At 36.5% G+C, this 23288-nt stretch overlaps 1 protein-coding gene across 1 annotated transcript in view; it reads left to right on the forward strand.

Moving 5' to 3' along the window:
* The window catches only part of LOC116783687 (usherin-like), a 99287-nt gene that overhangs the window by 73469 nt on the left and 2530 nt on the right, over positions 1-23288 (forward strand). Inside the window, 6 exon segments of the mRNA XM_032681426.1 lie at positions 1363-1526; positions 5028-5186; positions 9534-10028; positions 11499-11771; positions 14035-14192; positions 15469-15613. Of these exon segments, the coding sequence (XP_032537317.1) occupies positions 1363-1526; positions 5028-5186; positions 9534-10028; positions 11499-11771; positions 14035-14192; positions 15469-15613 (1394 nt within the window).

Below are 23288 nucleotides of genomic sequence, written 5' to 3' on the forward strand. Positions count from 1 at the left end.
CTAGTCTTAGGGTTAGCAGAGTAAAGGGGACACAGCATGACTGTCTCTGCCTTGGATTTCTCGGAGGTCTTTTTGCTGATTCATCATCTTAGGACCCGGTATCTGGAGTAATTTAAGATTCCCTTGAAAGTGTGTTGCTTATACCTGAGAACTGGACTTTTCCAGCTCAGACCAAGGGGAATAAAGTGTAGACTTCCCAGTATGTTTTAGCTTCACTGTACAGTCCTATGTTTCTCCTAGTCCTTGTTGTTTTTCAGAACTCTTTTAGCCTGCAGCAATTAAAATATAGTGAAATTAGAATCTAAAGTATGAAGTTTTATTTGCCATTGTTGACTTTCTGTTATGACTAATAATGGCAGTCTGTATTGCAATGGGTAGCATAACAGTGTTTGCAGTAATTTGCTTTGCTTAATTTCGGACATGTTCCAAGTCTTTGAATATTTGCACAATCTGACATCAGTATCCACACTATAAATGGGTGTCAGTGGGGAAATAGTGTATCACGTGAAGAACAAGTTGATTGCAAGAGGTTTCACATGCAAAAGCCAAAGCATAAATTAATCCTGGACGTATTCTACTGATGCCACAGAGAGTTACAGACTTGAAATGTGGCATTTGTGCGATAGCAATGCTTTTACATTTTTTGTTCTTGTTAATTAAAAAATAATTTAATTTGCACATTTAATTAATTATTCTCTTCAGTTATTTCCAATTTTGTCAATCAGGCTGCAAAGAAATGGTGCTTTCTGTTATAACATTCATATTTCTGGTTTTTTGTTTCCTGTCACTTATTTAATATGATGGTCTTTTCTTCCAGTTTTGGTCACCATTCGTTCTCCTTTATTCACAGCATGCTATTTTTTTCGACTTCGAGTTGCCTTTGTGGACAAGAAATTATTAATTGATTTTTTTTTTTTCCCCAACGAAAGGCTAGTTTTCACTGAGGTAGAAGGTTGTATATTTTGTACAGAAACCTTTGAAACTGGTTAAATGTGTATCACTGAACTCTGCAGCTCTCAAGAAAGGTTGTGTGAGTAAGGCTGGAGGATTGAGTGCATAATGTGGTTATTACCAAACATTATTATCCAGTTTGTGTATGGATCAATATATATAAAAGCTCTTTAATTCTAAGCCATTTTTATCTAAATTAGAATATTATTCTGGCATTGAAATGTTTATAGTAGGCACTGTTTTTGTAGTTTTTTTAATCAGACTAATAGATTTTCTGCGGTGTTTCAGACTACTGAACAGTTTATGATTTTTTAATTAGGTTACCCAAGAATCTTTTAAACAAAACCCTACTGTGCTTAACTGAAGTGTTAATGTGTTTTGATCACTTCCTTGATTTGTTTTTGTTTATAGATGTCAGCACTGTAATTGTCATCCTGCAGGAGCCATTAGTGGGACTTGTCATCTTGTTACTGGACAGTGTGTTTGTAAACAATTTGTAACTGGCTTGAAATGTGACAACTGTGTTCCTGATGCTAGTAATTTGGATGTCCACAACCTATTTGGCTGCAGTAAAAGTAAGTGGATGTTAGGTCTTAAAAGCATGTCTTTCAGATTAAAGTTTTATATTGATTTAGTGAGTATTGAATTGGGTCAGCAGTACTGAAATTGGGTTTTACTCCCCCCACAGCCCCACACAGATTTGGTCCCTGAAGTTTGAGTGATTTTTACTGTGTCTTAGGACTGTTTTCTAGAGAGACATACAGAATGCTTTGTGTCATACACATTTTCTGCTTGCAGTCTAAGCAAGGGGAGAAGTAATGATCCATATTTCTGTTGCACTTCCCACCATGTTCTTTGCAGTGACCAGTGCAGAGTTCACCTTTCAGTCACATTAATACAATAGTATTTGTACAACTTGAAGCTTAGCCCTCTTTGGTGCCATTGACAGAAGGCAGAGGAACTGCCTTCAGAAGGTCTGAAGAACAGAAGGTCTGTTGAAAACCACCTCCTGGTGATTAATTCAAAATCTGCTCCTCAGTTCAATGTAGCTTTGCCTTTTTCCTCCCGGGGCCTTTTTTTCAGTTAGTTTGGGAAAATATGTGTTACGATGTAACAGAGTGTAAGAAATTGGCATGTGTGAGGTGGGGCTAATGCCATGTGGAAGGTCAGATAATGAACTGTAATGAAACAAGTTGCAATGAAATATCTATACTTCTGCCCTTGCAGTGAGTCTGGATAGAAAGAGGTGGCACAATTTCACCCTTTATGTTGTAATTAGTCAAAATTAAATGTTTAAATTTGCTCACCAGTGCACAGTCTCCAAGCGGGTGGAGATTTTAAAGAAGTAGAGGATAAAGTATATATAATAAGCAAATTCAATTTTTAAGTTGTCTTGGGGTCAATGGTCAGAAATTGGCTTTGAGGACATCATGCCATGCAATGCCAAACCATGGGGTAAGGACCTCAGCTAATTCTGAAAAAGCTCCAGCTTACTGCTGTACCCAGTTAATAGCCCAGTCTTGGAAGTCAGGTAACCAGTGAGTGAGGAAGTCTGTACGTGCTAACTGGGCATTTCTGTCAGTAGGCCTAATTAGTAATGGCCATACTGGTAATACAGTGACAGTCACCTCTGGTAACCATGTGTAATGCAACAAAAGTGTTAGACATTCCCAAGTTATCTCTGGAGTATATTTCTGGATCCTCCTTCAACAAAGTTTTTTTTTTTCTTTGTGTTCTGGATGGGTATTTACATGATATTCATCACTGTGATGTGTGAAAACTATAGATTTACAAGCAGAGGTGTACATGCACAAAGTGTTTCAAGCACAGACAGCTCTCATTTTGGTACTAGTTTGTATTTCATTGTAAGTCAGTTTAAATTTCAAATAATATGCGTTGCAGAATGTACAACATTATAATTATGGATAGCATAAAGAGACTGCTTTGTTTCCAAAGATGATTTTTTTAACTTTCCTCAAATTTTGGAAGTGTTTAGACACAGTTTTGCTTTGCTTTTCCCCATACTCTTCCATAGAAGGCACAGTATCTATTCATTGTGCAGACAGTTGATTGGCTTGTTGTTTCTTTAAAAAATGTAAGATGTTTCAACTGAATGTATAATAATAATAATACATGGCACTTTTATGGTGCTGTTCATCTTCAAAGTGCTTTACAAACATAAACCAACCTACTTATTTATGTTGGGATATACATTGGATAAAGGTCAATAGCAATTCAACTCTAAAATTGATTAATAATAATATGACATAGATAAATAATATCATAGATTTTAGTTAGATAAAAATACATCAGACAGTATTCTAAATGACAAGCGGAGTCCTCTTCTGGACATAAATGATATAGCAATTACAGTCCTTTGCTTATTCATACCAAAATGTTTTAACTTGTTGCACAGATATAGAGCTTTGCCTAGCTTGATATTTGTGGTTATTTTCACTGCAGAACAGTATTTTGTTGACACATGCCATTTCTGGTTAGAGTCTTTGCCAAATGTAAGTTGCTATCACTGTCCAACTAGTGTTTTTTAAGGAAACAACCTATATACATTTTTTCTACTTAGCAATATCTTAGATGCTGCACAAAAATCTGAAATGCAGTACTTTGCTTACACATATAAAATGCAAACCAGCAAACAGGTGGCAGCAAATGCAATTGGTTGAGATTGCAAATGGAGAATGAAGGTGATGGTGATAAATTTCTAATATTGTTCAGGTCTTGTAAGTATGTATGACACAGAGAGAAATTTTTTTAAATGCCAAAGGGACTTTTTTCCTTTTGATTCTCAGACTTGACTTCTGTAGACACTTTAGCATGCATTCACTTCCTAACTGAGCTGAACTCAATAGCTCCAGATTGAGGAGCAAAACAACCTGTGCCCTCTAATGAGAGATGATGATTATGTTTTCTGTTAATCCACTGAATTCTAGAAAGATTTTCTGCTATTTCTTGGCTGAGAGACTGCAATAGTAGTAGGGCTTTTCGTTGTCTTACTCGAAATGAAGAACTTCATCTCATTTTTTAATTTTCTATTAAAAACCCATGTGTAATGTGGCCCGCTGATTTTGGCATAAGTCTCTACATCTATCACCTCATGGCATTTTCTGTCTGCAACTTCATCTTTGCTTCTTGTATCCTATTAGCTTGGATGAATAGATTTTGATAATTAACTTTTGTTGAGTTGTTTATATTAAGCAAATATTCACCTAATGAACAAGACAATAGTTTATAAAAACAGGAAGAAAAAAATCAGCATGTTTCTAATCCTCATATTGTCTCATAATACTTAATGTAGGGGTTTGTTTTTCTCTTTATTTATAATGGTTTAATTAAGTAGCACATTTTCCAAAGTTAATGGAGGTGATAGCACAATAGTATTTTGGTAAATAAACATCTCAAGCTGATTTCTTAAAATGTTAGATACCTTGCTCTCATTGGTTTCAATTTCATTGGAAACAAATGGAAGTGAATTGACTAAAAGTGAAGCAAATTGCCTTCAAAATTTACCTCTTTATGTTTCTGTTATTTGATTAAGCAGGCTTATTGTAACAATTCAGTAAAATTTGTACTTAGTTGGATTTTCCATTTCTGTTCTCTTAGAGGAAGTCGTGCCTGGCCTATGCTAAAATAGAATTTATTTTTTCAGAGGATTCATTCCAATTGAACTGGAAACTTCAATAATGTGACCAGATAAATATGTTCTTGTTTTATAGATGTTTTGCAAAACATTAAAAAAACCCCAAACAACAAAAAACCAAAAGCAGTTTGGAAAACTGTGGTATACCTGCTTTAATTTTGGGTGGTTAGGGGATTAAGTTTATTTATCATTTATTTATTATATATACACACTTGTTTTCATGTACTCTGATAAAAAACTTTGTTGGGGAGCTCTTGGATGGGTTGGTTTAGTCTATTAATGTCTTACCTGGTTACTGTGCATTTACTCAATGGTTTTTCAGTGAAGAAAGCTTAGCAGTTTCTTTGCATTTTTCTTTAAATTTGTATGATTACTGATTACCTTCATTTTTACATCCTCAGTTTTTGTATATATGTTTTAGCTCCTTTCCAGCAACCTCCTCCTACAGGAGAAGTTCTCAATTCCTCTGTTATCAGTCTTTCATGGAGTTCCCCTGACTCTCCAAATTCTAACAGGCTTATTTACCAGCTGTATAGGGATGAGGAAGAAATTTATACAACTGAAGACTACTATCCTTATAGTAAGTAAGGTGACATCAAAGATTTCATGTTTGTGTGTGTGATGTTTCTTAATTATTTTGCAATTCTATCATTATCATTCTCTGTAGTTTCAAATACATTTTTCTGTTTTTCTTTACAGAGTTACTGTTCTATGTTATTAATGTTGCTTGAAAGAAATTAATACCTTAGTGTAAAATCTGACACAGAGTCACCCAAAATAGCTGATAATTTTTTTCTTTTTAATCTGAAAAACTTAAAATTGACTCCCCGGAATTATTCGCTGGAAGTACACACAGACTCCAAAATCTAAAAGAGTCAAAGTCACAGATGAAGAATTTGGGTGAACAGAAGAGACCATAATGTGCTTAAGTTTCTTTTTTCATCTTCCTGGTTTTAAACTGTTAACAGATTAGGAAAGCTTTTTGTGGCCTCTAACTTTTAGCACCTTCTGTTAAGCTATCAGTGTAGCTCCTGATCTGTCTTTAGCAGCACCACTTCTCTCATGTTGAGGCTTGCAAAGGGATCCTCAGAAGGCAGTCCTCAAGGATTAGACACTCTGTCCAAGGTGGAAAGGCCATTTTGTGGTAATATTGCTCTACTTATCAAAGAAAAGGAGATGGATTTGGATACTGTTTGTATGTATATGTGGCACACAAGTGTTTTCTTTTTTTTTTAAAGAAGACAGGTGTGGTTTAATGCCACTAAGGTTTGATTTCTGTTCTACCAGATTCCTTAGCTTTTGCATTTTCTTGCCAATGCAGCATTAATATTTTGCGGAAGTTGAGTCTCTCTAATTGTTGGTGTGTACCTTGGAGAAAAGAAAAAAAGAGCTATTATTCAGTGGAAGCACAGATCCTTTGGAATGCACCTCACATTTTTATCTTTTGGTTCATGCCACAGTGTTACAGTTCATTACTCTGTGGCTTATGCTGTGAATTTGGGCACTCTGCAGTACATACCATGAGGAAAGGTGTGCAACCCAATGTAAGCATGAGATAAAGTGATTGGGGGAAAGAAACATTAAAAAAAAAGTTAGAGAACTGATAGAGAATATTCTAATTCTTTAATTTGGTTTAAAGGCCTAACTTTAGTAAAAATATGAATTAGTTTCAAAAGAAAAGCTATTATACTTCATTGTCATAAATCTGTGCTTAGTAATGTACTTGAAACAGTGCACTGTTGAGGATGTTATTTCATGACACTACCTACACACTTTGTAAAGAGTGAAAAATTCTGTATGGGTTTAGCTGTATAATGAGACATTAGCATGATTCTATTTAAGAAAACATGTTCTTAGAAACATAGATTTGGTTTCAAAAAATGTTTGTGGCATTTCCAGGCAATACCCCTAATTAGCGATGTGAAATCATATTCTGGTGTTTGAATATCAAGCATTGTTAATGCTGTCAGAACTTTTGATAATGTTATTTTTTTCTCAGTATAGTGTGGACTTTATAATGCTTATGTGCTGAGAGTACAACTGCACGCAGCTGGCTCATGTTCATCTGTTGACACCCCCATGTCCTTTTTCTGCTGGGCAGCTTTCCAACCACTCTGCCCCAAACCTGTAGTGCTGCATGGGGTTGTTGTGACACAAATGTAGGACCTGGCACTTGGCTGTGTTGAACCTCATCTAATTTACCTCAGTCCGTCTATCCAGCCCGTCCAGATCCCTCTCCAGGGCCTTCCTACCTTCCAGGAGATCAGCATTCTCACCCAACTTGGTGCTGTCTGCAAACTGACTGAGAGTGCACTCGATCCCTTCATCCACATCATTGATAAAGTTATTAAATAGAACTGGCTCTAATACTGAGCCCTGGGGAACAAAGTGTGGTTGGAGTTGTTCAGCTGAGGAATGTAGAACCTTCTTACTTTTGGCTTTATCCTATTTTATCTAGCCTATATTCCTGTTGGCCTGTATTCCTATGGAAAAAAAATTTCCATCAATACTCATTGTCAGTATTCATCAATACTGAATAGAACTTTCCTGTAATGTTGAGATGGTGCTGGTTACTTTTCTGGCAGACACATCAGCATTCTGTGTGATCTACCTCTTTCAATCTCTGTAGGAAAAGGGGAAAGTAATATGCTTGCTGTTGGCATTAGACTTGGGGCCCTACAGTCTGGGTTGTCCCTAGAGTTTCTACAAGTCCAGGTCTCTTCTAGAAGCTGGGTTTCAGGGATTCGTTGGGTGTAGAGCTAGGGTGGTGTTGGTGCAGCCATTTCTAGAGCAGGAATGAATTATGGAGTTAGGTTTGGTAGCGAGGCAGTTCTAGATCACACTCTAGCTTGCACATTGGAGCTAGATAGTGTCCTATCTTTCTTGTTGGTTCTAGATGTGTGTTTCTAGTGTTTTAGCTCACCTGCTAGTCTTGGAGTGGAATGATAGTTTAGCTTGCTTGCTGGTTCAGGACCATGGTCTAGCTCTAGCTTGCTGGTTGGTTCAGGACTGCTGGTTGGTTCAGAACCATTTAATGGTTTCTTAGCAGGTTCTAGATATTTTTGGTCTAGTTCACAATGTTGCTTGCTCTTTGATTCCAGAGCATGCTCTAGCTCACTTGTCTGTTCTAGAATTTGTTCTAGAACACCTGATTTAGGTGTAGGTCCTAACTTGCTTGTTGGTTCTAGATCAGGTTGCAGGTCATCACATGGTTCGGGGTGGGGGAGAGGTTGTACAGTCTAGCTCTGACTCTGGGGATACTCTTATCTCACAAGGATTTGTGATACTTGCTGTTGCTAATAGAAGTCTAGCTGGTTTTTTTTTCTTTATTTCTTATTTTCTTTTTTTTCCTTATGCACTTTTTTCCTTCTCTGTGGCTCTTTTGAGTTGCAGGCTCATAGAATGGATGATCCTACCATCAGATAAAGTGCAGCTCTCCCATGTTTCTACCATGCTGCCTCATGCTGCCTCTGTGGCCATTTTTTTCCTCTGGCTACAAAATTGGAAACTGGACACATGGCGAGCTCCAACTTGTCATGTCCTTCACAGCAACTGGTTGTCACACTCTGAGGACTCTTGCCAACTTTGGTACCCACTCCTGTGCCCAGAAGCACTTCAGCCAGGGCAGCTGTGACCATGGAGCTCAGAAAGGGCTCAGCAGTTCTACAATATATTTCAGTACTTGCACTCACACTTGGGAACACCATGCTAACCCCAAAGTGGAAGAAGAAACAGCTGAATCCTTCCAGCAAGACTGAAATCTGCTGCATCTTCTGCCTGCTCGCTATTAACACATGAAGAAGTCTCAACAGCCATTGCTCAGCTGGCAGAGTTGTTCTCCAGGCTTGCCTGAAGTACCACAGTTCGCAAGGCCTGAAGATAACTCAGTCTCCTTGTGGGGCTCCAGTGATGAGTTTGAGATAGCTATAGGGAGTTGAAGTTCTATAAACAATTACTGGGCTGACACTGCTGCTTTTGTGCTGCAATGTCAAGGGTTGAATATGTAGCAATACTCATAAGCTCTTAAGTTGTACTCAGGGCTGGCTTGCCAACGCAGATGTGCAGAAAACTTAGAAATAGCTGTGTCCTCTCCATTTGCTTTGAAGGAGTTTAAGAGTATCCATGCTCTGACATGTAATATATTACTCAATGTTCACTATTTCTTAAGGCAAAATAACATATTGTGGTATGGTTGTGCATAAATTCATATTGTGCTGTGATCACTAAGATATGTAACTTCTGGGATCTATGCAGCAGCTATTAATGGCCATGGGTACTAAAAAGATGCTAAAAAACTAACTAGAGTAATGGAAAGTAAGGGTGAGGAAGGTAAATATAGGCTTTGGATAGATCTTTTTAGTAATTATTGGCACTTTTGTTTCACTTCTCATCCAAGATCAAATGCTTTACGAATGAACTATTAAGCACTGTAGTAGAAGTGAGGAAGTGAAAGCACACAAAGTTGAAATATTTGGTCTTATGCTATGAAATTAATAAAAAACCAGAGGTCTGAAAATTTACACAATGGTTTGGAGTTGCTTTCTCTAAATTATATTTACTAATATTGACACTGATTTACATTTGAAATAATTATTTTCAAGCAAAAGAGGAATGAGAAGATAACTGTGTTAATGTTCTTTGTGATTAAAGGAGGAACTAAGAGAAGTTCAGTGGAAAATTATTTCTCTAGTGATGCCAATATGTAGTGGAAGATAATAAAGGATAAAGGGGTAAAGAGAAGGTTTTTTCCCCCTTGTTTAAAAAAAAAAAGTTGAAAAGTTACAATGTTTTATAATGATCTCAAGAATAGCATGTGAACAGGAATAAATATGTCTGGATTAGGACTGGACAGATGTTAACTATACAAATTAAGATTATTTTTAATGTGTTAGACTGATATAGTTTTCTTCTCACCTGTTTGTTTTAGGTGTTCAGACCTTCACGGATACTGTGTTAGCTCCATATACCTTCTATTCCTATTACATCCAAGCCAGCAACGTTCATGGTTTTACAAGAAGTGCCTCAGTGACATACAGAACAAAATCTGGGACACCTATAGGAAGCTTAGATTTAAATCCCGTTTTTCCTGTCAGTCACCACTCTGTTTTACTTTACTGGACAAGTGTCTCCAATGACTCTGGACCCATAGAGAAATACATTTTGACATGTACTAGCTCGGTTGATCTTCAGCCTTGTGGCCAGTATGAAGGCTTAAAGACCTCAGCAATTATTTGGAATCTCATTCCATTTACGAAGTATGTTTTTTCTGTGCAAGCTTGTACTAGTGGAGGCTGCTTAAAGAGCCAGCCAGTAACTGTAGTTACTGCACAAGCTCCTCCAGAAGGGCTACACGCACCGGTGGTAAAAACTATCAGCGCTACAGAACTGGCTGTGGAATGGTCACCACCTGAGAAACCAAACGGTAGGACATTGTGTTTACTTTTGTAAATCAAAGTCTCTGCAAGGAAAAAGCAGCGTTTTCTCAAATCTGGTTAGAGTTCCTTATCCCTGTGACATACACTGAGAATGAAGTATGGCATTGTCCTAATTTGCCTGCTTGCCATTAAATGTATCCTGAGAGTCAATGTTTCATTCTTTTGGAGTCCAGAACTCCACTGACTGTTGAGTTCACGATTTAGCCCTCAGTGGCATCTGCTGCAGCAAAAATCAGATTTATAATCAAACATTTACAGTAAAATTAATTTTTTCCTAATTTGCCAGATTGCCTAGTTCAGACAGATGTGGTGATACTGCTTGACAAAAAATAGATAAGCAGATAACAGTTATGGAAAAAACCCCTAAGAATTAACAGAGAAGTCTGTTTTTGAAACCATCCGTCATGTGCAGTAACTAATTCTATTACCAGTATAACTTTGTTAGGGATTAGGTGATTGCCAAGAGTTTCTGGTCTAACTTGTGTAATAATATTTTAGGATTTTGAAACTGAGAACGCAGCTGTTGTAGGATAGTTCTGTGATGCCACAGATTTTATTGGTAAATACTATCTTTTAATATATGTGCAATGGAATTTTGTGAACTTGCACTTACTTGCACAAGTATTTGTGCATGTGAAAACAAGCATTTTGATCTGTTCATAAAATGGGCATCTGTCTATGAGTAGCTCAGCTTTTACTTCAAACATCTCATTTTCCAGCCACTTCCAGGTTAGACAGGATTAATGCCCACACAGGAATGACTATGCATTTAGAGGAGCAGTTTCTACAATGCAGGTCATATTTGCTGTTAGCGCTTGTCCCTCAATGTGTGTCTTACACTCCTCATAGTTTACTCCATAGCCATGACATGCATTTAATGGCCAGCACAAGCAGATTTAAGCAATATTCTTCTATTTGTTTTGATGTCTGGTCAGATTTCCTGGTCTCTCCAAAGACAAAGAAAGAAGCTGTTTCTCCCAAGCAACCTCTCCAGTTCTGTGCATGAATACAGCCCCAAATATATATATTTTATGGTAATTATCTCTTGGCTTTGCCATATCTCTCATTTTTACCATTTTGGAAATCTCCGATCAGGTTTCTTACAACCTATTCTTATAGTTAAACTACTTCCATGATCCAGCCTAGATCGTGTATTGCTTCGTACCCCAACACATACATGATGCACATTTATCTCCTATCCAGTAGTCTGTTCTAAATGTTCTAAAATATTAGGATTAAAATGTCACTCAAAAATTTCCTTCTCATAATTTAAAAATAATAAAAAAAAGGTGATTTTGTTTCAGGGAGTATAGCATTTGGATGAAAATAGCAGAAAAGAAAAAACCTACTAATGCTGTATTTTCTTTGAATTTGATTGATTGATTCATAGCTCGTTAAATATGTTATTATAAAGTCATTTAAATTCATTAGTTTTTCTGGCTTACTTTTTTCTCTAGGTATAATTATAAGATATGAACTTTACATGAGAAAAAAATTAAAACCAGCTGGGAACTTTCTTCCCCCTGAAATTCGTATTTTCCAAAGCAGTGGATGGCTCAGTCCTCAACCAGTTGTGGAGTCTCCTAATGAAAATGCTCTGGCTCCACCGCAAACCAGTACCACAGTCATTGATCTGGAACCATTTACAGAGTATGAATTTTATGTGGTAGCAGTAAACATGGCAGGTAGCATATCTTCAGACTGGATATCAGGACAAACAGGAGAGGCTGGTAAGCACTGGTTTGAATTTCTTTGATAGAAATTAAAGGAAAAACTAGATTAGCATGTATTCTTAATTTTTTTTTTCAATAAAATGTGTCTAGTGGTGGTTCAGGTAGGGACAAATTCTCGTTTTTATCTAATTAAAGATAGGCTAGATTATGTCAGAACTTAGCATGTTAAGCAAAAACATTTTCTTCACCATGAAATCATAGTGTTGAGGAAAGTAATCCATATCAATCAACCCAAAATTTAAACTACAAGATTATAAAATATACCAAGCAGTGTCCCAATTTGAAGAACTTGAGAGGGTTACCTTTTCAGGAGTATAGTGCTTGAAACTTTTGTTAAGACCCAATTAGTGAGAGATGCCTCTGCCCAAATTAAGGTACAAACACAACCATATGCTAAAGTCAATAATATGTATTTTATTTAACAATAAATGTGAGGTAAAGAGATAGAAAGAAATGGAAAAGAGGAGAGGGAGAGAGAGAGATCAAGCAGAAGATAGTCACCACCTATGGATCCAGCAGCATCCCACTGGTCCTTCTTTACTGTGGGCTTCTCAGTGGTGGGGGCCCTGAGGTCATTCAAAACTTTTCACTATTTATACATCTTACCAAACAAAGGAATTAATGCTTATTGGCTACAGAGTTTTCTTATTCTATGGGTTAAATCACTCCCTGTCTTCTAATGCTAATTGGTCTGCATGCTCAGTTTTTCTCTTGAGTTTCTTTGGTCGGTGGGCCACGAGTTGGTGGTCGTGATCTCCTCCTACCGGAATTACCTTTTACCCAGTGGGAGCTGATTTCAGCACCGTTGCTGAATTGGCTTTCCTTGTGGCATGTAAATTCTGCGTTTCTGTATCAGTGACACATTCTTCTCCCTCAGCTTTGTTAACCTCTCACCTAGGTCTGAGATAACACCCAACAATAGTACTGCCTTTATTTTATCTCAAGTTCCTGCTGTGGTGGCTTATTTCATAGTCCAAGTTCTAGGTATCCATAGAGGCATATTCGTGTGGGACTTCGGTGGTCATTGATGGGTGCAGAAGCCATCTGTCCCATAACTTGGAACATATCTTCGTTTGACTGGTGATATGTGTATAAGCAGTTGCTTCTTTACAATTTGCCACAGTGGGAATTTTTGTCTGGATTGTTAACCAGGTTGAGCTAATCAGATCTTGCTGCCTCCAGGCCTGGAGTTAGCACCACCCTATTACACTCTTCTGTGTTTATCTCATGGCAAAGTCCTTCTGTGACTTTAACAGTGTTTGAGACAGGCAGTGTGAGCTTTAACTCCTTTCCATATGCTTTTATGGAGGCCAAGTGTCATAATATGGACCCTTTTTTCTGAAGTGTAACTAGTTTGCAGCCTCTCTTATAGTGACCCTTCTGTTCAGATTTTCTAAAGGGCTTGCCACTTGACATATTATTTGAAATAACAGCAATTTATTTAAATCCTTTCAGTAGAAATCTAAGATTTTCAGACTGATAGAGCCTATGATTTGCAATTAAACATCTCTGTTATGTTACTGATGTGTTTGTTTGCTGTTAGCTTGAAAATCATGTCCTCAGACATTTGCTCCTGCAAAACAGCAGGCTAAACTAATTCCTCCTTCAAAATGAGTCTTTGTGCTTATCTGTTCCTAAATACTATATGTTATAAAAGTGTTAAATTGTATTTGGGAAGAGGTCCATTAGTGTGGTTGTTTGTATGTAGCAGAAGTGCTATGAGTTGGTATCCTATTATTACAGAGTAATCAGGTGGGGATTTAACTGCAGTGCAAACAATCCTTTAACAGATTTACTATGGAAGACAGGGGAACTGTTTTGTAAGAAGTGAGAGACATGTTAATTTCAAACTGGCCTGGCAAACAAAATTGCTTTTAAGATGCTGAAGTATTGAACACTTTTTGCTTTTATCAGTTTTTTCCCATGTTGCATGAAGTTTTTCTTCAAGACCTTTTTGTCTGTATGTACTTTCCTGCCTGCTACAGGGTTTTAGACTGTAGTGTTGATTAGTATTTCTTTGAAGACATAGGCAGTTTTATTCTGCATTCACAGCCAGAGTAGAAAACAGGAGAATGATGAGTGAAGTATTTTTTATGTGCTATCAATAGAAGATGAAAATTCCAACTAAACTTGAAAATAAAGTTTAAAAAGGGAAAAGAAATATTGTCTGAAATGGTGTTTTACAAGTACAATGAGAAAGCTTGCATTATACACATTGCTCATTTATTTTATAAATATTATTATATTAACTTTATTTCAGCCCCAGCATTCATGCCATCTCCATCAGTATTCCCTCTTTCACCATATTCCCTCAATGTGTCATGGGAAAAACCAGAAGATAATTTAGCAAGAGGAGAAGTGATGGGTTACAGCATCAGTTTAATGATTGAACAAAGGTCCTTGCCACCATTTTCCCAGGTATTATTGTTAGTTGCATGATGTTTTTCCTAACTGGTAATATTAAAATTGATAAAGTCCGATGTCCTCTGAGGTTGTCTGATGAATTGTTTCCCTGACTTGCTGTATATTCTCTGATCTAACTTTTCCGCCTACCAGTTTGAGTGCTCTGTAATTTTATACACTACTTTTAGGTTTTAAGTTGTATTCCTGAGCTGACTTGTTTTCAGTAGTGGGAGAGATTCAAAATTAGGAGGGATAATTTACAACAACATGTAAATTATCTTGATATTTGCAGGTACTGATTCTGTATTTTTGCTATATTTGCTCATATTCTTAAAGCCAAATTGTGTTGTAGGAATCTACACTGTCATTAAGAAGGTACCTGTCCAACTTCTTAGTTGACTATCTTTGAAGTGGGGAAACCTGAAATACCAGAAACAGCTTTAAGAAGTCAAAATATGTGACTTTAAAATACCGTTGTATTGTTTGTTTGACTGGGGTTGGTAAAGAAGTATCATGGCACTAGTAGTAAGCCAAAAGCTTAGGAATGAACAAAGAAACATGATAAGTAATCAGGATGGGAAAGTGAACCTGGTGCTCTGATACTGAATTTCTCCTTCAGAGCTGATTTTGACTTTCAGTAGTACCACGGATGGGCCTCAGTTTATTTGCCTATGAAGCAGGGATACTACTGCTCCTGGGGTTATTGTAACAATACATAAATGCCAAGTGCTTCTGGTCACAGACTTGCAAGATTTTTCATTTGAACCATCTGATAACAAAGTTATCTAAAATGCTACAGTTTATTCAGTTCTCCTCCTTCTGATAGTTTGTAATAATGTTAAAGTAAAGCAGATGCCAATGTCTGTAGGTATTAGTTATTCCCCTCCCTCCTAATGCCTGCTAATCATGTCACTCCTCCAATGGTGGTCAGATTTCACAACTTAATAGTGTCATTTTTGTCATTTCGATTGTAGCTGCACTGTTTGTAGTGATAACTGCACCACCACACAGTTTTATGAGGCAATAACTTTGTTTCCTCATTTATCCACTCAGGAACTGGCTTATTACCTCATAAAACAGTGTGATGGGAAGTATGATCACCTAAATCCCAGCTTGTTCAGATTCTCCAAAATAATCCTCTCCCTCAGTTGGTCTTTTCAGGCTTTTCCACATCTGAATAAAGGAATGTGGAAGTTCAGAGACAAGTTTCTTATTTGTGAACGTGTCATCAATTGGCAGGAATGGAAATATTATTAACCAACTGTTGTCTTCCAATCTGTTTGCTTTGCAGGTTTTGCATATAGCTGAGGCTCATGAGCTCTCCTATGTAGCAACGGGATTAAAACCTTACAGGACGTACAACTTTACTGTTACTCTCTGCAATCAAATTGGTTGTGTAACCAGTGAGCCAGGCATGGGGCAAACCTTGGCAGCTGGTAAGGAAACAATCTGTAGCAAAGTGCAAAGCTGACACACAGTTTACTAATGAATACTATTATGATGATCGTAGTTTGATGCACAGTGACAGGGGTAGGTGTTGTATTAATACAAAGTGACTTGCTTAATTGTTATTTGTTTATCTTGACAGATTAAAACCAAAATGTTTTCAATGGAGGTTTAAGGTACACTATTATGGCAGTAGGCTTTGTGTACTGCTCTTTCAGTTGCAAGTTGTGATATGTGTATTTTTTGTTCCTGTTTGTTTAAACAGTGAGTGTACATAAGTGTGGCTGCACCCACTCATTCATTTATGATGCTAAGAAGTTGTTGATTTGTTGCTGGGGTTTTTCAGTGTGTATGTCATGTTTGCGTAACAGGGGACATATAGCTGTGGTGCCAATGCCTTGCTTAACACATGAAGAAGGAGTTGCATGGCTTTTCTATTCTTTTTAACCTAAGTATATAGTGTATTTGTGTGTCTATATCAAAAGCACCATACATGTTTTGGGTCTGCTCTTTTGAAAATGTTTATTTAGACCCTGAGATTTATGGGATTTTGCTTTGTAGATATGTATACGCACACTTTCCTATGGAAACGGTGCTAAAGAAACTTTATATATGTTCCTGTGCACCTTAATAAATTTTCAGTCTTTGAGTTAATTTCAACCACATTGTCATGGATTTCAAAGGTATCAGCTGTCTACAGATTTCAGGGAAAATAACCATCAATACAGAACAGAGATGGAGAAGGGCTGTATTTACTTTGAAGAAAGGACTGGCATAAACTCACTTCTTGGACTGTTGCAGGATCAAGAGAGTTTTAAGAGAGAAACTGTTAGGAAAATCAGCTTTACAAGCCTCTTTATTCGTGGAACAAGGTAGTCATTACAGTTCTTTAATTTTATAAATACAGGCTCAAAATCCTTGCTATGTGACATATACTGGTGGTCATCTGAAGAGAGCTGACTACTTAACATTGTGGTTCCATTTTGTACAGGCATTTAAAACACATTAATTATTTTTACGATACTAGCTAAACATGCTTAACTAGAAACGTTAACCACTTAGTAGTGTTGTCATATAGATGTTGTGGTGATGATATTTGAAATTATCTCTCTCATGTAATTTGGTCTCCCATAGGAAAAAATCTGAAATTTTCTGCTGTACAAAATTTTTCCTAGACTCCCTGGGCTATATTTGTGTTTTCTGAATTCCACCAAAGTTTTTCTACTTAATCAATGAAGAGATATAAGAGCTCCCAGATAGGGAATGAGGAGTTATCCAGAGCCAATAAATAGGAAGTTTTATATACATCAACTGAAGTGAAATTTCCACTGTTGGGATCTTGCCTCTAGTCTGTCCTCAGTTCTTCATTGTCTATTTATTTCATTGTCTTTCCATTTCTTTTCAAGTGGAAGGCTGGCCATATACAAAGCTTTCTACTTGTATGACTTTATCCCATACTACATGGACATGCAAGGAATGGTGTTTCAGTCTGTGCTGATAACCATGGAAACAAACATCGTCTAAACAGCACACCTTATTACTACAAATGATCCAAGTTTGCATTTATACATTTATTAAAAGATTCAGAAACAATAGCTTAGTTATGCTTGACAGCTTGTTTATGACTATCTACTCCCTGGTTGTGTTAATACTTAGAGACCTATCACATTAGAGAAGACAGGAGAATACAAAATAGCATAGCAGACATGTCCCCATTTATTAGCTGTTTTGCAGTGAAGCCTTTTCCTGCAAGCCATGAAAGAAAAGAATCAGTCCTGTATCAGATTTCGTTTATGTTTGTAAAGCATGTTGTTGCAATGGATTAAATATCGGCAAACTAAAAAATAAAAACCTTAAATTTTGCATGCCATTTCATTTTCCACCATTCACATTTTTTGTTTCTGGAGAAATTTATTTTAAGCTATCCATACAGTTTGGGGCTTTTTTTGTGTGTGTTTCATTCTGTGAAGTTCTGTAAAACTGTTTCCAAAGAAAATTTAAAAGAAGCATTACTTACATGATGATAGTCAAAGCGAGTTAAAATTTGGAACAAAGTTAGGAGAAACCAGTCCCTGTAATTTGTGAGTCTTAGTCCATTACTATCCTTTTTTATCACAGAATGGTGCAAAATAAAATTAAAATTGCCTTTCTAGGACTGTTGGTGAGTTCTTTTTCATGAAGGAATGTCTTCCTGGCAAAGAGACAACTTTCCTGGCTGGACACCAGTCCCCCTCCATGCCCTGGCAAAGGGAGCTTTTTGGAGGAAGTCCTGACTGAAATGTGCTCCAGCATGATGGTCCCCTTGCATCGTAACACAACTCAGGAGCTTTGAATTGTATTCCAAGTTGGGCTAGAGGTTATACGAAGTTAGACTCATTCTTCTCCTCTGATCCTCAGGAGGATAATGGAAAACCATCTCCACTCCTTCCATCTCTGGAGTATACTAATTTATCACATGGACCATTTAAATTGATGGGTACCTTGATGACTGTGATTTTGGCACAACTGATGTGTGTTAGCAAAGGGCTTCTTTTTGGAATTGCCAATGGCTTCTAAAATTTGCCACTAAAATTCGCAAGTAATTTTAAAACTTTGTTCATATCCATTAGGTTAATCTGAAGACTAGTTATAAAAAGGATACTCTTAAAAATCTATAATTCTTCTTTTTCTCTTGCCACTTTTTTGTTTTTGTTTGGTTTTGTTTTGGTTTTAGTACAGTGTAACACATCAAATAAAAACAAAGGCAGAAACAAGGGCGTGAAATAATTAGAAACGAAAGTGCTGAGGAGCAAAGTAAGAGGTTTTGAGATAAGATTGAAAAGACGAAGAAAAGAGACTTCTGCAGTCAGGAGCAGAATTTAAGAATAGTACCCAAGGGAGCAGAAGCATCAGAAAGAGTTTGCTGATCTTCCAGTGAGAAGTCTTCTGCAGTATAACTGGTTAAAATAATCCAGAAGCAAACATAACTTGGTTCAGCATAGGCATCTGTATTGGGAATATCTCATGACTAGCTTTGCAAAAGTAGAGTGAAAGAAAACTAAAATCGACCATATGTCCTCGTGTCTGTCAGACTGGCAAAAAAACTCCTCCTCGCCAATACATACACCAATGATATTTGTAAATGTAATAAAAGAAGATAAACCAGAAGAATGCGAGGAGGGAGAGTGAGGAAGCAAACAAAGTAAACTTATTAAGAATGGAGTTATTTTATGAAAGACTGAGTGGAAGGTCTTAAAATGCATATGAAACCAGGAGGGTGTGTTAAATAAAAGAACTTGAACAGTTATGCCTGACGCGTGACCAGCTCTGGGAATGGTGAAACGTGTTGGAAGATCAATGTTATGTGGTAAATTCAGAATTGGGATGACAGATCAAAACATACATATAAAGATAACAGAAGAAGAGAATTACCCATCTCTCTTTCTCAAAGAGAAGGTGACTGGACAGAAAGAGAACCTCAGTTTGGTCTATTCAGATACAAATACATAAATAGTGGACTTTTAAATATTGGAATGATTAAGTATTCCATACTTTTTTTCAGTCTTTTAAATGGTAAGTTGAGATGATGCACCTTCCAAAAGCCTTGCAGTATTTGAAATATTTTTTATGCACTGCAATATCGTGCATATTCTATTGAAATCCTTGGCTGATGAGGAGAAAGTTCATTGTTAATACTTTTTTTGAAAATTTGGAATCCAATTTGAACTTTATTCTTGCCTTGCTACCCCAAGATCATTAAGTGGAACTGCATGTGTGTAACTGAAAGGAATATTGGACAGTAATTATACATTTTTCATTTCAATACATAGAGAAAATTTTTACTTTATTCCTTTCTTCATGTTGTGCCATATTCAGGTTCCTGTCTGAGAATGGCATGCAGCCTGTTGTTTTTACCAGGTCTTATGCTTTTTTATTATTATTATTTCAAAAGAAGCTTTTGCTTTTTGGTTTTCCCTCATGTAGGACTCTGAACTGGTCCCTTGGAATCTATAGAACTGTACTAGCTGGTACCAGTGAGAGACCCGATCCTTTAAAGGTGTCTTTTCGTGACAATGTATTTGCATAAAATTATGAATTACCAATACAAAACATGCATGTCTTCAAAATTTTTCAGTGAGGCAGAGAAACACCTCTTTATTCCTTGCAATTTCTGAGGTTTCAACAGGATGAAATGAGCCGTGTGAGTGCTTGGACTAGTACAATTGCTTATGCTACTGATCTCAAATCATATAGTCAAAGGGTGCCTTAAACAATCTATACAGATATGTTTCATTAACTACTATGTGACTAAGCTTATTTCTTGTAATTAAGTTTGTCTTTCCTTTGCCCTTAATTTTTTTTTAAATTCATTTAAAAAGCACTTTTTAAGACACAGCAAAGTATGGCTTTGTGATCGCTGCCATTTACCCCAGCACATTGTATTCCCGATCCTTCGCTTTTGATGGCAATTACAGGGTTCAGAAGCTAATTTGTAGAAGATATTCTTCCAGCACCAGCTGCATCTGGCTTCTTGGCAGACTTCTCAAGCAGTTGTATTTGGTGGCTTTGGAGTTGCCTCTGGGTTTGCTGGGGTAATTCTGGGCTGTCTTACACTTCTTGATGTCGTTTTCTTTTTGATTACCCTTTTAATCTGGGTAATTTGTCCATTTTTTCCATTCATGAATAAGGTCTGGTGCAAGCCCTTTTCAAAAGCCTCATTTGTTTATGCCTGTCATAGGCTGCTTTTCTACATAATGCTATGCCTCAATTTTAAAATCACCGATACCCATTAAATAGGGAGTAAGTAATGTATATTTTCCTTTGTTACAGAAGAGAAATACGAGGGCCATTTGCTGCTGGCCTGGAAACACAGATTGTTTTGCATGCATGTACATAAGTCTCTTCATTGTGAATAGGACCTAAAGTGATTAAACAAGCACTCTTAATATGTTAATTTATAATTTTAATTACAACAATCTTGTATATATAGTCATTAGTGAATACTAATATAAATATTTTTCTACCTTTTTATTCATAATGCATAAACCAATCATCCAGTTACTTCTCGGCAGTTGCCTGTTTCCGTTTCATAATACAATCTTTGTTCTTAGTTATGAATGCATTTTGTTCATTCCTGTCTTGAATAATCCCTCATTAAGCTAGTCACTTTCTGCTCCATGCTAAAAAGGAAAAATTATCATGCAAATGTGGCATGCCATATTAAAAAGCACATTACCAAACACTTTTGTTACTGTCCTTCAATTAGTTTCCCTTCTTTGAATTTAATTTCATTTGTTGTTAAACTACTGACTTGATGTATGGACTCATGAATTTGAGGCTGCTGCCAAGAATGTAGCAGGAAAGAAAAATCAAAGCCTCTTCAGAAAGCTACAGAGGCAAAGCTGAAATGAATTTGCTTCACCTTTGACAAGAACACTTGAGCAGCACTGGAATCCTCTGATGATTCAACTTGGCTAATTATCCAATTATTTATTTCAAGAATAAAGACGCTGTTTTACAATTAGAAAAGTGTAAAGTAATCTGAGAAATTTCGTAATGACAGATGACTTAAGTAACTTCTGAGATAAATAGAATCTGCTCAAACTTGTCTTGCCAAGTGTTCAAGCTGTAGTTAAACTGCTCTTTGAGTTTCAGGAAATTAGTAGGGATGCAAAAGTTACTTGTTTCCTCTACCCTACCAACCACATATTATACTTCAGAAAATAGCTCAAAACAGCTCAGCTTGTTCTTTTCCCTCTCTGTCAAATTTGCAAGGTTTTTAAGCTGTGTTTAAGTTGCATTCCTCTTGATTAAAAGCTTTTGGTTCAGAGCAATACTTTTTAATTGCCTAATAATATAAGTCAGTTCTTAGGAAAGAACCGTGCATTTAGGAGTTCATTTGCAATATAACTGAAAAATTCATTGCATGGCAGTAAAACAATTTACTGTTAATTACAAGGAGAAGAATTTGCTGTACCATGCTCACAGATTGCCATGAATCATGCAGCACTCCTAGAGATTTATAACAGATGTGTAAGTGGGATGAATTAGCAGGGTTTAATAACAGAGACACAAATCATGCAGACTTCAAGGAGCTTTAATTGATATACTAGAATGTGACGGGCATGAATCACTCAGCCATTCAACAGCACTGTAACATATGGTCAGCTCAATATGCTGCATCTTAAATCGGTTGGTGAGTCGTTGGTTGTCCCATATGGTGGAAGCAATATATTTTTCATGATTTTTAAAAAATACACTGTATTACATCTATTTTAAAAGAAATATGATTGCAAAATATCCACGTTACTACATTTTCTTTTGGTGTCCGTTGTGCGTGGGTATCATTCTTTTTGGGAAACAGTCCAAAATGGACTCTATAAAGAATCTCCTAAAATTTCAAAATATTGTCAGAAGACATGAGCATTATTACTTGACTCGCTCACTGTTGAAATGACTGATACTATCGTGAAGTGCAGAAAAAGAGAACATACCAGAAATGCAATAGCAGGCTTGGGGTCCACTGAACTAGTAACTGGTAGCAAAAATGAAATGGATGACTCATAGTGAGGCTTGTAATTTTGCCTGCAATTTTGCCTGCACTCCAAGATGAAAAGAAAATGTATTTTCCGTAAATTTTTGTCCTCAAATTTACCAATTTTTTATGTTTTAAGTTGTTCGTATGCATTTTGAATTCAACTTAACAATAATTAAAAACTGTATACTTTGTATATATACTTTATACTGTCTTCCTGAACTATTCAGAGTGTCTAATTGAAGGCTTTAGTGGAAGAGCACACAAATACCTACCTACAGTGTGCTGAACAGGAGTTACTCAAACATATGTAGGCCTGTAAAATTTAGCCACAGTGTAAATATGTTATTCCTGGGACAAGAATCTGGCAGAGTATACAAAAGCTTTAGCAGTTGTATTAGTAAACCTGACAGACTTGAGAAAGGAGTATTGTATCCTTAGAACCATGGCTGCCAGAATTTAATGTCAACAATTAAAATTTATTTTGATCCTTACCTAGTGTTTATTACTGTTTGTATACACAACAGACCTTACTAATACAGAGATGCACTATTAGATGGAATTACCATCTGTTCAGAGTGAAATGCTGGCATCTGTCTTCGAGCCTAAAACTAAAATGATATTATTTCAAACAAAACAAAATTAACTGCTCTTTACTTACCAACTTCATTTTTGTGTACATGTGTGTGCATAAACACGTGGGAAAGGCTTATTTGTAATAACCTGTGTAGCAACATCTATATTTAGGTATATGACTTAACATAAGCTGTATGGACCATCTGTCTTTATTGGTCTTTTCTCTGCCCTCTGCTACACAATGGCATGCAGCAATCATGGGCTTTTAAATACTGTTTTAGCTTTATAATATATTAAATATGTATTATATAGCAAGACATTAAAACTACATAATTAAAATACACAAAAATGTGACTTTGAATCTGCTAAAATGCAGTGCGCTCATTATTTTGACAGATGTGTCTTAACAGAACGTGACTAAAAAAAAATTAAATAGGTAAAATTATAGTTGATTCATCTTACGGAAAGTTGCTACAGGTACCACAGTGACACCTTTAGGAAAATATATACTGTATCTTTTAGTCTTGAATATTTTTAATTTCAGCATTTAGTACCCTGCTGTGCTAGTGCTACAG

The sequence above is a fragment of the Chiroxiphia lanceolata genome, chromosome 3 (genome assembly GCF_009829145.1).
Source record: "Chiroxiphia lanceolata isolate bChiLan1 chromosome 3, bChiLan1.pri, whole genome shotgun sequence".
In the NCBI taxonomy this organism is placed as follows: Eukaryota; Metazoa; Chordata; class Aves; order Passeriformes; family Pipridae; genus Chiroxiphia; species Chiroxiphia lanceolata.